Below are 14,448 nucleotides of genomic sequence, written 5' to 3' on the forward strand. Positions count from 1 at the left end.
CAGACAAGGATCCCATCAAAAAAGAGAACTACAGACCAATATCCTTGATGAACACAGATGCAAAAATTCTCACCAAAATACTAGCCAATAGGATTCAACAGTACATTAAAAGGATTATTCACCACGACCAAGTGGGATTTATTCCAGGGCTGCAAGGTTGGTTCAACATCCGCAAATCAATCAATGTGATACAACACATTAATAAAAGAAAAAACAGGAACCATATGATACTCTCCATAGATGCTGAAAAAGCATTTGACAAAGTACAGCATCCCTTCCTGATCAAAACTCTTCAAAGTGTAGGGATAGAGGGCACATACCTCAATATTATCAAAGCCATCTATGAAAAACCCATCGCAAATATCATTCTCAATGGAGAAAAACTGAAAGCTTTTCCGCTAAGGTCAGGAACACGGCAGGGATGTCCGTTATCACCACTGCTATTCAACATAGTACTAGAAGTCCTAGCCTCAGCAATCAGACAACAAAAGGAAATTAAAGGCATCCAAATCGGCAAAGAAGAAGTCAAACTATCACTCTTCGCAGATGATATGATACTATATGTGGAAAACCCAAAAGACTCCACTCCAAAACTGCTAGAACTTGTACAGGAATTCAGTAAAGTGTCAGGATATAAAATCAATGCACAGAAATCAGTCGCATTTCTCTACACCAACAACAAGACAGAAGAAAGAGAAATTAAGGAGTCCATCCCATTTACAATTGCACCCAAAACTATAAGATACCTAGGAATAAACCTAACCAAAGAGACTAAGAATCTATACACAGAAAACTATAAAGTACTCATGAAAGAAATTGAGGAAGACACAAAGAAATGGAAAAATGTTCCATGCTCCTGGATTGGAAGAATAAATATTGTGAAAATGTCTATGCTACCTAAAGCAATCTACACATTTAATGCAATTCCTATCAAAGTACCATCCATTTTTTTCAAAGAAATGGAACAAATAATCCTAAAATTTATATGGAACCAGAAAAGACCGCGAATAGCCAAAGGAATATTGAAAAAGAAAGCCAGAGTTGGTGGCATCACAATTCCGGACTTCAAGCTCTATTACAAAGCTGTCATCATCAAGACAGCATGGTACTGGCACAAAAACAGACACATAGATCAATGGAACAGAATAGAGAGCCCAGAAATAGACCCTCAACTCTATGGTCAACTAATCTTCGACAAAGCAGGAAAGAATGTCCAATGGAAAAAAGACAGCCTCTTCAATAAATGGTGTTGGGAAAATTGGACAGCCACATGCAGAAAAATGAAATTGGATCATTTCCTTACACCACACACGAAAATAGACTCAAAATGGATGAAGGACCTCAATGTGAGAAAGGAATCCATCAACATCCTTGAGGAGAACACAGGCAGCAACCTCTTCGACCTCAGCCGCAGCAACATCTTCCTAGGAACATCGCCAAAGGCAAGGGAAGCAAGGGCAAAAATGAACTATTGGGATTTTATCAAGATCAAAAGCTTTTGCACAGCAAAGGAAACAGTTAACAAAACCAAAAGACAACTGACAGAATGGGAGAAGATATTTGCAAACGACATATCAGATAAAGGGCTAGTGTCCAGAATCTATAAAGAACTTAGCAAACTCAACACCCAAAGAACAAATAATCCCATCAAGAAATGGGCAGAAGACATGAACAGACATTTCTGCAAAGAAGACATCCAGATGGCCAACAGACACATGAAAAAGTGCTCCATATCACTCGGCATCAGGGAAATACAAATCAAAACCACAATGAGATACCACCTCACACCAGTCAGAATGGCTAAAATCAACAAGTCTGGAAATGACAGATGCTGGCGAGGATGCGGAGAGAGGGGAACCCTCCTACATTGTTGGTGGGAATGCAAGCTGGTGCAACCACTCTGGAAAACAGCATGGAGGTTCCTCAAAATGTTGAAAATAGAACTACCCTATGACCCAGCAATTGCACTGCTGGGTATTTACCCTAAAGATACAAACGTAGTGATCCGAAGGGGCACGTGCACCCGAATGTTTATAGCAGCAATGTCTACAATAGCCAAACTATGGAAAGAACCTAGATGTCCATCAACAGACGAATGGATAAAGAAGATGTGGTATATATATACAATGGAATACTATGCAGCCATCAAAAGAAATGAAATCTTGCCATTTGCGACAACATGGATGGAACTAGAGGGTATCATGCTTAGCGAAATAAGTCAATCGGAGAAAGACAACTATCATATGATCTCCCTGATATGAGGGAGAGGAGATGCAACATGGGGGGTTAATGTGGTAGGAGAAGAGTAAATGAAACAAGTTGGGATTGGGAGGGAGACAAACCATAAGTGACTCTTAATCTCACAAAACAAACTGAGGGTTGCTGGGCAGAGAGGGGTTGCGGGGGGAGGTTATGGACATTGGGTAGGGTAGTGCTATGGTGAGTGCTGTGAAGTTTGTAAACGTGGAGATTCACAGACCTGTACCCCTGGGGGGAAAAAAAAAAATATATATATATATATGTTTATAAAAAATAAAATTATAAAAATTAAAAAAAAAAAATAATTCACAGATTGTATCACTTTCCCAGGTAACTAGTTTGTGAATTAATCCTGTCTCTGAGCTTTCTGACTCTTATGATCTGACCTATTCAGTTCATCACTAACTCACATATTGCTTTATTTCACTGATGGAGTGTACATACCATATGTATTAGGCACCCAGTACTCTTGCTAGGTGACAGATATAAAAATATAAAAGGGTTTGAGCTGTGTCTTCAAGAATAGTCCATCTTAGTGAGGGATCATTGCTACAAACAATTTTTAAAAGAATATACAACTTACTAGTTACTATACTTAATCCAGTAAGGTGAAAGGGACTTAGATACATAGGTGGCTTGGTCTGGGAAGGACTCACAGAAGTAATTTTAAGCTAAAATATATCTTAAAATTTGAAAAGGAATGAGAAAGCAAACAATATACTCAGTAAGTAATCATAAATTGAAAACTATTTGCTCAAGTAAATGGGTCAGCATTGGTTTCACTTTAAAAGTACTGAACAATTCGGGGCGCCTGGGTGGCTCAGTGGGTTAGGGCCTCTGCCTTCGGCTCAGGTCATGATCCCAGTGTCCTGGGATCGAGCCCCACATCGGGCTCTCTGCTCCACGGGAAGCCTTCTTCCTCCTCTCTCTCTCTGCCTGCCTCTCTCTGCCTACTTGTGATCTCTGTCTGTCAAATGAATAAATAAAATCTTTAAAAAAAAAAAAAAGTACTGAACAATTCAAAAATATTTTAAATAATGATAAATAGTGTGGGCAGGAGTTTAAGAAAATAGCAAATCTCATCTACTGCTGGTAGAATATAAACTGGCAAATTTTTTGAGTAGGCAGCTTGTCAGTTTGCATCAAAAGTCTTAATATTTTTCCTACACTTTGACCTGGCAATTCTACTTCTAGGAATCTGTAATAAAATAAATAATAATGTTCACAGTGATCTATGCACAAGGTTGTTCTTTGCAGCATTACTTATGAAAGCAAATATTTTGGTAAGAACTCAACAATGTGAAAGTAGTTCAAAGAATTATTCTAGGTCATTCATAGGAATTCAGCCTCTAATATATAATAGTGGTGATTTAATAACAATGAAATTTATTTATTTGTTAGCAAAGAAATGTTAAGTGCAAAAAATATATTGCAAAATATGTGTGTGTTTATACTAATTTCTAACAGAATTCTGTTAGAAATCTGTATATTTTATTTTACTTTTTTGCTGTTGTTTTCAGTGCTTTCTAAAATCTATACAAGTAACATGTATTGCTTTATCTCAAAATGTAATACATTCTTTGTAGGAAACAAAAACAGAATTCTTTATCTGTAAGTATCTGCAGGGTCTTGTTAGACAAATTTTTAAAAGTAGAATAGGTTCTGTTAAAAACAAAACAACAGACCCAAAATGGAGTTGCTTATGCTAAGCCCTGCATCACCAAACTAAGACTTAATTAGTTTTGGCTCCCCAGAAGTGGAATCTTAAATCACCACTAGTGAGGTAATCCACCCTAGAGACCCCTGCCATGTTCTGAAGAAAAGTGACCTTGCCACAACCAATCTGATTTTTGCTAGTATAATTTCCTTGTTCCTGCTCCCTTCTTCTATAAAAGTCTTTCATTTTGTACAGCTCCTCAGATCACTTCACTATCTGCTAGATAGAATGCTGCCCAGTTCATGAATCATTGAGTAAAGCCAGTAAGATCGTTAAAATGTACTCAGTTTAATTTTTTTAAACAATTATTAACCAATTTTATTAAAGCACCAATTAATATAAACAATTGTGCATATATGTGTTTTTATTTCATTGTAGTATAATGCATAGTTTGTACAGTCAACTCTTGAAAAACCTGGATATGAACTGCATGTCCAACCATTATACAGATTTCTTATGTTAGATACACTATATTACTATAAATGTATTTTCTCTTCTTTATGATTTTCTTAATAACATTTTCTTTAGCTTACTTTACAGTAAGATACAGTATAAAATACATATACATGTATTAATCAACATGTATTAATCAACTATTTATTGATAAGATGTCTGGTCAACAGTAGGCTATTACTAGTTAAATTTTAAGGGAGTTAAAAGTTATACGAGGATTTTCAACTGTGCAAGGGGTTGTTCAAGAGTCAACTGTATATACCTAAGTGTGTTACCCTTTTTAGGCAGATCTTTGTTTGCTTGATTTATGTTAAATTTAACAAAAGAAATAAATTAGAATTTCCCTATATACAAATTTATATTTTTGATCAGTATTCTCCTCAATATGTTCAAAATAGTGATTCATATCAGGTTTATTAGACAATGAGACTTAATGAGAAAAATCAGTTCCAATCAAAGATAACCAAACATAGGGCACCTGGGTGGCTCAGTGGGTTAAGCCTCTGCCTTCAGCTCAGGTCATGATCCCAGGGTCCTGGGATTGAGTCCCGAATCAGGCTCTCTGCTCAGCAGGGAACCTGCTTCCTCCTTTGCCTGCTTCTCTGCCTACTTGAGATCTCTGTCTGTCAAATAAATAAATAAAACCTTTAAAAAAAAAAAGATAACCAAACATATGACCCAAAGCAATATAAATTTAAAGTAATATAAACATGAAAAAATAATACTTCAGGACACAAGTAAAAATGTGAAAGTTTTTTTTGTTTAGTTTTTTGGCTTTTTGGTTTTTTTGTTTTGTTTTGTTTTGTTTTGTTTTGTTTTTGAGAGAGAGAGTGATCGTGTGGGGAGGGACAAAGGGAGAATAAGACAGAGAATCTTAAGCAGGCTTCATGCCCAGTGTGGAGCCCAGGGTAGGGCTCTTACCACCCTGAGATCTTGGTCTGAGCCAAAAATCAAGAGTTAACTGCTTAACCAACTGAGCCAGTCATGTGCCCCTGTAAGAGTATTTTTATATGTTCTACTTAGTTTGCTGTTTATTTCCTTATAAATAAAAGCTACATTTTGACAAGTAACTAAGAAAATATTTTCAACATATATCTTATGGCTTTGCCTTCAGAAGTGATATAATGTGATAATTGTCTTGGCACTCCACTCCCAGAAAATTATTTACAATCATACAAAAAGAAAATAAAAAGAAATAGGTGGAAATCTTGCATTCTAAGCATGTTAGTGTCCAGGTATAATTGTTTTATATTCTCATCTCTTAATTTACAGTTGTTATCACAGAAGGAAGAATTCCAGCAACCCCTTTATATTGTGAAACATAGGAAAGGATAGTAGTAGATTAAACTCAGCACTAGTGAATTCTATTCTACAGTGCTTATTACATTTATTCTTGGTTTCAAACCCTAGTGACTATGCAAATACCTTAATAAAACATTCCAAGTCCAAATGTGAAAAGTCTAAGGAAGCAAGAGACATTGGTACTTTTCTGAAATTTTTAAAGATTTTGGATTTAGAAAACAGAGCCTGAAGGGACCAAAAACTTCAATGAATTAATCTACTAGTAAGGAAACTAACGCATGAACAGATTAACTAAAGTAACAACATTTAGAGCAAATAAGGACTTAGGAGTGAGAATAAAAGTTTAGCTCATTGGTATGTAGCTGTCACTTTTGGCAAAGTCAACTAGTATTATTCAATCTTGGTAAATTACTCAGTACTCCTCAGTTTCAGTCTCCACATCTATAAAATAGAGTAATACTATCAAAATGACTATACACAAGTTTTTGGTAGTTCTTTCTGGAATAAAAAGCATGGAGGAAGGCTAAAGATGGACTTTCTATATATAATTTTGTGTTTCTTAAAAAGTATTTTAAAATTAAAAATTAAAACTGAACACTTTTAAAATTGTGCAGAATAAATAATGAAAATAAATTAATGTTGGTTATGTTTTCTAGTCTTCCATCTTAAATATGTAGTACACATATGGAAACACTGGGAAATTTGATCCCACTTGGGGGAAATAGATAATAAACTGGTAATCCTATTTTTAATTGTAATGATTCTGTGCGATATTACAGCTAACTTTTGTCACTTGAGAGATGAACCTGTTTGAGGAAGAATAAGAAAATATGAACATTTAATGATACACTTGAAATCCTTCTGGCCACAGCCCAGAAACAAAACTACAGCTCTGAGCAAATATTATCAATTATCATCATCATCTGGAGTATCCTTTATCTCAAGCTCCTGAGATCATCTGTTATGAGAGGCAAAGCAATTGAAATAGCTCACTTAAGCTCAAATAGATATAGTAGAACCCTTTTAAAAAGAGCTCATGCCTAAGAAATGTTTCCCTAAGGCATTAGACATGTTTAGATCGCATACACATTGCCATATTTTTTTTATTTCCTATCAAGAAATTTACTGTTATACTTGAGGAGTTAGCCTTTGAAGGGATAGATATGTTATTCCAGACAGCTTTACTTCTCAAAATACATTATAAAAATAATTTTTTAAAGAAAAATTTTGTGGGCTCATTAATGAGGGTGCATTTTCAGCTGAGGTACATGTGTGTCTATGTTCTTGTAATTTTGTATTGAATATCTTCATATGGGTAATATTACCTTAATATTCTTCTGAGATTTGGTTGCTCATCTGGCCATACCACAGACCTTTTCTTAGAGTGCAGAGATGATAAACTATTTGAGGAGGGTAAAATTGAAAAAAAAAAAAATTGTAACACATTGAAATAGGAAAATCCTGATTGTAAATTTTCTAATGTGATGGGTGCTTTGAGAGGCAAGATTCGGTCAGGGGACAGAGATATAAAGTTTAATGGGTGGGGCCAGGGATGAAATCTGAGTATCAGTTGCTTGTTACCTCAATTCTGTTCATTTAAAATCAACTGAAATATGTTCTTTGGGTCTCTTCATACAAACTATTTATTCAGCAAGCTGAATAAATGAGTAACCAATTAAGTTTAATAGTGGGATTTTAGATGATTACCATCAATATTTTTCTTTCTAAACAGGGAGCATTTGTCTCTCTCTCCTTTAGAGCCTTGCCTACCCCTATCAATCACAGACACTGCATGAGGCTGCCTTCTTTCATAGGGTAGTTTCTGGAGCCAAGAAGTTTCAGACCTGAGTCCTATTAAAAAGATACAGGAATATCCTTCCCTTCAGGTTAACTCCTCTTGCACATCTGCACTTCTCAACTGCATAGCAGTTTTCCTGTGAAATGGTTTCAGATTAAGCTCTTTCTCTTTCTGCATGTAGTAATGGGTTAAATGAAATAAGAACCAAACTGTTTTAGAAGAGTAACAGGTTGTCTGTAAAAGGCCTCTCTCTCTCTCTCTCTCTCTCTCACACACACACACACATACACACACACACACACACAACCAAACTGAATGTTCATCCATGCCCTCCTACTGAATTTCACCAGAAGACAACACATTTCATTATATGAAAATATTATATACAGATATGAAAACTGCCTACCCCTAAGAATTAGCTTCTGGACCCTGGGAAAAAAATTTCCTCTACACTTCCCTGAATTTCCTCATCCTTGGTCCTTCCTGGAATTCTTTAACTCTCCAGCCTTTTCAAAATGCACACATCTTTGAATATTGGATCTCTTACTCAGATTATTAGTAGGCATATTAACAGCTGTCCAACTGTGTAAGACCTCATTAAAAGGGAAACTGATGTAAACATATTTCTGCTTCTACTGAAGAAAGGAAATAATAATAATATCCTATAAATTCAAACCCTAAAATCATGCACACAAGTTTTAGAATATATTGATGGAAAAGGTGTCAACTCTGTCAAAAAAAGTCAGTAGAACAGCAGACTTTTCTAACAAGCAGCATTCTCACATTCTCTCCCTTCTCAGATGTTTTTAGAACTTGGTGTTTATAAGCTCCATTTAAGTTTGAGGAAGCAGATGATTCCTTCTCTAGCTGGGTGTTCCACCAGCACCAGTGACCCAGAGAAGAGAAACTGCCCACTACCTACAGAAAACATTCACACTGGGCCTTAGAAATTAGTGGTTTCTTTCTGTCTCTCTCTTTCCCTCTCTCTCTCTTTCTCTCTCTCTCTCAAAATGCAACTGGTTATTTACTTGTAAGCATTTTAAATTCGTCCATATGGATTCGGAAACTTTGTGAGTGTGTATGAGAGAGAGACAGAGTGTGTGTGTGTGTGTGTGTGTGTGTGTGGTGTGCGTGCCAGTCTGCCAGTGGGTATTTAAGAGGACTCACGAATCACACTGGGATTTTTTTTTCCCTGCTCCCTCCCTCCTTTTCCGGTTCTCAGTGAAAGCTTTAGGGTCTGGATTCAAAGACGCAAGCCATTGCATTGTATTTTCACTTTGCAGACTTAAATAACATCCAAGAAATATCATCAGAGAAACCTAACTCTCAACGACCAAATTGACTAAAATTCTATACCAAGTTTAAAAAAGAAAAAATATGTGTCTAAATTATATACCATGCAACAAAAAATTCATACCCAGTTATATTGTTTAAAAAATATATATGGTATGACTGTATGTTCCAAATAACCACTTTCAACATGCCAAAAAAAAATTCAAAGACATCAAATAGCATAAAACATTGTACTGCAGAGACGGAAGAAATGCATTTAAAGCACCGATGAAAATGGCGTGCAGTATAATTACCTCAAATTGCTGTTCGCTTGACACCCTGACACTAATTTTATTCAAGCCATTGGGAAATAAATGTTTTAAAAGCACTCCTTTCCAAACGCTGGAGGTAGTGGGGGCTGTGAGGTCGTTAAGGAAAGGAAAGGGTAAAGTTTTCAGCACGCAAAAAGAATTAAATAATCCATTTAAAATGAGCGTCTATGTGGATCGACAGCCTTTAATGCCCACATTTTTAACGCTTGCCCTGTACGTGGATTGATTTTTTTTTTCCTTCAGCATTCCCTCACCAGATGGATTTTTGCTACTGCAGATCAGCAGAGGGTGTCAGATCTTTCAGAGTGCACCAGGCTGGAACAAGAAGAGCTTCTTAGCAACTCTCTTCTACCCCCTCCCCATTCTCGCGCTCTCTCCCTCCCTCAGAAAACTCGCCCCCCGCCCTCCACCCCCTCCACGTAATTCTGAAAGAGCAGAATAAAGAGGAGAAAAAGAAAAGAGCTAGTAACCGAGAGCCGGAGCCCAGAAAAAAAGCTGAAGAGGACCGAAGGGAAGGAAAGGAAAAGGATGGACAGCTACAAAACGCAGCGATTGCGGAAATTTTCCAGCGCCATTGGCTCGGCGGCGTGAGTTCCTCGGTCGGGCGTGATTTCAGCACCGGGGGGACTGGACAGCACCTCGGGGGGACTTCTGGGCAACCTGCAGCCACAGCAAGAACTCCATCAGCCGCCTCAGCTACAGAAGCCGCCGAAAACCCTGCTTTGTATCAGAGAGGCAAGGTCAGTCCGACGCACAGCCATGCACAGGCAGTGCGCCTGTACTACGCTGCAAACCCTCTGCTTGTTTCTCTAACATGCACTTGCTTCTAATTACTAGCATTGTTTCTTTCCTGATTAGTGAGGACCACTAGACCAGGTTCTGTAAGGGTGTATTAATTTATATGTATATATTTAACTTCTTTCGGTAATTTTTAAAGCGTTGAGGGAGAGTGGGGTTTTTTTTCTACTTTTTTCTTTTCTTTTTCTTCTTCCTTTCTTTTTCTTTCTTTCTTTCTTTCTTTTTTTTTTTTTCCTCCTTTTTATTTTTCCTTTTTGCTTGCCTTGCACTACGTGCCTGGATAGTCTGTGGATATAATTATTGACTGGCGCCTGGGTTGTTGCAGTGCGGGGGGGTTAGGGAGGAAGGAATCCGCCCCCACCCCCCCAAACCCTTTTCTTCTCCTTCCCTGGGTTCGGACATTGGAGCACTAAATGAACTTGAATTGTGTCTGTGGCGAGCAGGATGGTCGCTGTTACTTTGTGATGAGATCGGGGATGAATTGCTCGCTTTAAAAATGCTGCTTTGGATTCTGTTGCTGGAGACGTCTCTTTGTTTTGCCGCTGGAAACGTTACAGGGGACGTTTGTAAAGAGAAGATCTGTTCCTGCAATGAGATAGAAGGGGACCTACACGTAGACTGTGAAAAAAAGGGCTTTACAAGTCTGCAGCGTTTCACCGCCCCGACTTCCCAGTTTTACCATCTATTTCTGCATGGTAATTCCCTCACTCGACTTTTCCCTAATGAGTTTGCTAACTTTTATAATGCGGTTAGTTTGCACATGGAAAACAATGGCTTGCATGAAATCGTTCCTGGGGCTTTTCTGGGGCTGCAGCTGGTGAAAAGGCTGCACATCAACAACAACAAGATAAAGTCTTTTCGAAAGCAGACTTTTCTGGGGCTGGACGATCTGGAATACCTCCAGGCCGATTTTAATTTATTACGGGATATAGACCCTGGGGCCTTCCAGGACTTGAACAAGCTGGAGGTACTCATTTTAAATGACAATCTCATCAGCACCCTACCTGCCAACGTGTTCCAGTATGTGCCCATCACCCACCTCGACCTCCGGGGAAACAGGCTGAAAACGCTGCCCTATGAGGAAGTCTTGGAGCAAATCCCTGGCATTGCCGAGATTCTGCTAGAGGATAACCCGTGGGACTGCACCTGTGATCTCCTCTCCCTGAAAGAATGGCTGGAAAATATTCCCAAAAATGCTCTGATCGGCCGAGTTGTCTGTGAAGCCCCCACCAGACTACAGGGGAAAGACCTCAATGAAACCACAGAACAGGACTTGTGTCCTTTGAAAAACCGAGTGGATTCAAGTCTCCCAGCGCCCCCTGCCCAAGAAGAGACCTTCGCTCCTGGCCCCCTGCCAACCCCTTTCAAGACAAATGGGCAGGAGGATCATGCCACCCCAGGGTCTGCTCCAAACGGAGGTACAAAGATCCCAGGCAACTGGCAGATCAAAATAAGACCCACTGCTGCGATAGCGACCGGCAGCGCCAGAAACAAACCCCCAGCCAATGGCTTGCCCTGCCCTGGGGGCTGCAGCTGCGACCACATCCCGGGGTCGGGTTTAAAGATGAACTGCAACAACCGGAACGTGAGCAGTTTGGCTGATTTGAAGCCCAAACTCTCCAACGTGCAGGAGCTTTTCCTTCGAGATAATAAGATCCATAGCATCCGAAAATCGCACTTTGTGGATTACAAGAATCTCATTCTGTTAGATCTGGGCAACAATAACATTGCTACTGTAGAGAACAACACTTTTAAGAACCTTTTGGACCTCAGGTGGCTGTATATGGATAGCAACTACCTGGACACGCTGTCCCGGGAGAAATTCGCTGGGCTGCAAAACCTTGAGTACCTGAACGTGGAGTACAATGCAATCCAGCTCATCCTTCCTGGCACCTTCAATGCCATGCCCAAACTGAGGATCCTCATTCTCAATAACAACTTACTGAGGTCCCTACCAGTGGACGTGTTCGCTGGGGTCTCGCTCTCTAAGCTCAGCCTGCACAACAATTACTTCATGTACCTTCCGGTGGCAGGGGTGCTGGACCAGTTAACCTCCATCATCCAGATAGACCTGCACGGAAACCCTTGGGAGTGCTCCTGCACCATTGTGCCTTTTAAGCAATGGGCAGAACGCCTGGGTTCCGAAGTGCTGATGAGCGACCTCAAGTGTGAGACGCCGGTGAACTTCTTTAGGAAGGATTTCATGCTCCTCTCCAATGACGAGATCTGCCCCCAGCTGTACGCGAGGATCTCGCCCACGTTAACTTCGCACAGTAAAAACAGCACTGGGTTGGCGGAGACCGGGACGCACTCCAACTCCTATCTAGACACCAGCAGGGTGTCCATCTCGGTGTTGGTCCCGGGACTGCTGCTGGTGTTTGTCACCTCCGCCTTCACTGTAGTGGGCATGCTCGTGTTTATCCTGAGGAATAGAAAACGATCTAAGAGAAGGGACGCCAACTCCTCGGCGTCCGAAATTAATTCCCTACAGACAGTCTGTGACTCTTCCTACTGGCACAATGGGCCTTACAACGCAGATGGGGCCCACAGAGTATATGACTGTGGCTCCCACTCGCTCTCAGACTAAGACCCCAACCGGGGTAGAGCTGGGGTGGGGAGGGAGGCGATGCCCCCCCACCAACCTGTCCCCACCCCGCTGTCATCCCAGGGGTCAGAGAAGCCCAGACCCAAGTCCAGCGCGCCCCAAGGCTTTATGGACATAAGTAAATAAATAACTATGAACTCGCTCCAGTGAGAGGGTTTGACCCCTTAGCTCCCTCCTGGAAACAAAGAGCAGACTGTGGCGAGCTGGGAGAGCGCTGCCAAATCGCTCTTTGCTGGGAGCTCCTTTTGATAAAACCCAGCAGGGGCCCTGCTCAAAGAACTAGCCCTCTGCGGGGGAGCTGATGGGGGTGGCTGCCGCGGTCCTATACATATATACATATACCCACATCTATATAGAGAGATAGATATCTATTTTTCCCCTGTGGATTAGCCCCGTGAGGAGGGGGGCGTGATGGCTCCCTGTTGGCTATGCAGGGACGGGCAGTTGCACGAAGGCATGAATGTATTGTAAATAAATAACTTTGACTTCTGACAAAAACAAAAAGTGCTGCATGGCTCGCATGGAAACCGCTCCAGGGAAAGCGCTCCAGGGACGCTGCCCTCCTTGGCGACTGGAGACGGCGTCACGTTCACAGCACCCACCCTCTTACCTGATAAGTCCCATCGTATCAAACTTTCTATAAACAAAACAGTATAATCAGAAAGTGCCATTTCGCCATTATTTGTGATCGGTAGGCAGTTCAGAGCGTACGTACGTTTACTGTGAAAAAAAAAATGTAAAGGTTTTATTTAAGACATTTGCATGGCTAATCATCAGTCCATTTTATGAGTTAAAAATGTATTTTGTTGAGCGAAGTTTTATGGGTTGTTTTGGGGATTCTTTCCTTTATTCTGATGGTGATGGTTGTTTTTTTGTTTTTTTTTTTTTTGAGGGGGAATATTTTTCTATAGATATCCAATAATGCCTTCCATCTGAATGTAAAATAAGTACCCATGATTTCTATTATAGTATCAGTGTAATTATTAAAAAAAAAGATTTTGAGGCAGTTAAGCATGACCAATTAATGTCATTCTAGTGCTTAGGCTGCGAACTTATGGTAGCAATTCTGTGCTGGTGTAAATCTTACTTATACAGTAGGAAAAAAGAACCGAGGAAGCACGTGAAACTTACTAATTCTATTCGAGGATTTTATAATGGCATATTTTTTCAGTATTAAAGTGAAAATGTTTTCAACTCTGGGTCCTTACATTTTTCCAGCTTCATGTTTGCAACTGGTAAATTGGATTTGCCGTGGAAGGGACCTGGGGGGGGAGGGGTTGGGGGTGGATCCCTTCTAGAGCGATATCAAGGCTTTCTCTCTAATCGTTTTGCTCAGCTCTTTATCCTTTACGTAGCTGCCCTCCTCCTCCATCCCCACCCGGGCTTTTCCAGCTTTCCCCTGTCGGTGAAGTAAGGTCTTCCCCAACATACCCTTCCCCACCCGCTTTTCCTCCTCTCCTTATGCGGCAGTGAATCCCTTTATTAATACAGGAAATCCTTCCCTGCTGCTTCTGCTGTTGCTGCACACACTGCAGATATATTAAGGATGTTAGTCGAGATTTGATTTAATTGACTCTGCCTAGATCGGTCTCATTAAACAGAGTGGAGATTTCATTGGTCAGCACTCTTCGATGAAAGACAGCCCTAATGACTGGCATTTGAGATGCTGCTGGCGTTTTGAATTCAACATCTGCTGAAAACGGTAAAACTAATTAGTGCCCACCCACCCTCCCCGCCCCAACAACTGCATACTGAAATTTGTTAAAGCACTCATCTTTATGGAAATCAATCATTATCCTAAAGAAGTGTTTCTTTCCCATCATTTGGATTTCTGGTTGTGGCCTAGTAATTAACAAGAAAAGCATTGAACTGTTGGAATTTGATGAGCCAGTGTAACCTGGCCTCAATCATA

The 14,448-nt window shown here is 40.2% G+C and overlaps 1 protein-coding gene across 1 annotated transcript in view; it reads left to right on the forward strand.

The window, feature by feature from the left end:
• Window positions 1–13,061, forward strand: part of SLITRK1 (SLIT and NTRK like family member 1) — a 295,521-nt gene extending 282,460 nt beyond the window's left edge. Inside the window, exons 3-4 of the mRNA XM_032864170.1 lie at window positions 9,377–9,873; window positions 10,375–13,061. Coding sequence (XP_032720061.1) covers window positions 10,428–12,518 — 2,091 coding nt within the window. The 5' untranslated portion in view covers window positions 9,377–9,873; window positions 10,375–10,427 and the 3' untranslated portion in view covers window positions 12,519–13,061. The remainder of the gene's footprint in view (window positions 1–9,376; window positions 9,874–10,374) is intronic.
• The last annotated feature ends 1,387 nt before the right edge of the window (window positions 13,062–14,448 follow it).

This window comes from Lontra canadensis, unplaced genomic scaffold, assembly GCF_010015895.1.
Source record: "Lontra canadensis isolate GAN:19392208 unplaced genomic scaffold, GSC_riverotter_1.0 scaffold26, whole genome shotgun sequence".
NCBI classification, from domain to species: Eukaryota; Metazoa; Chordata; class Mammalia; order Carnivora; family Mustelidae; genus Lontra; species Lontra canadensis.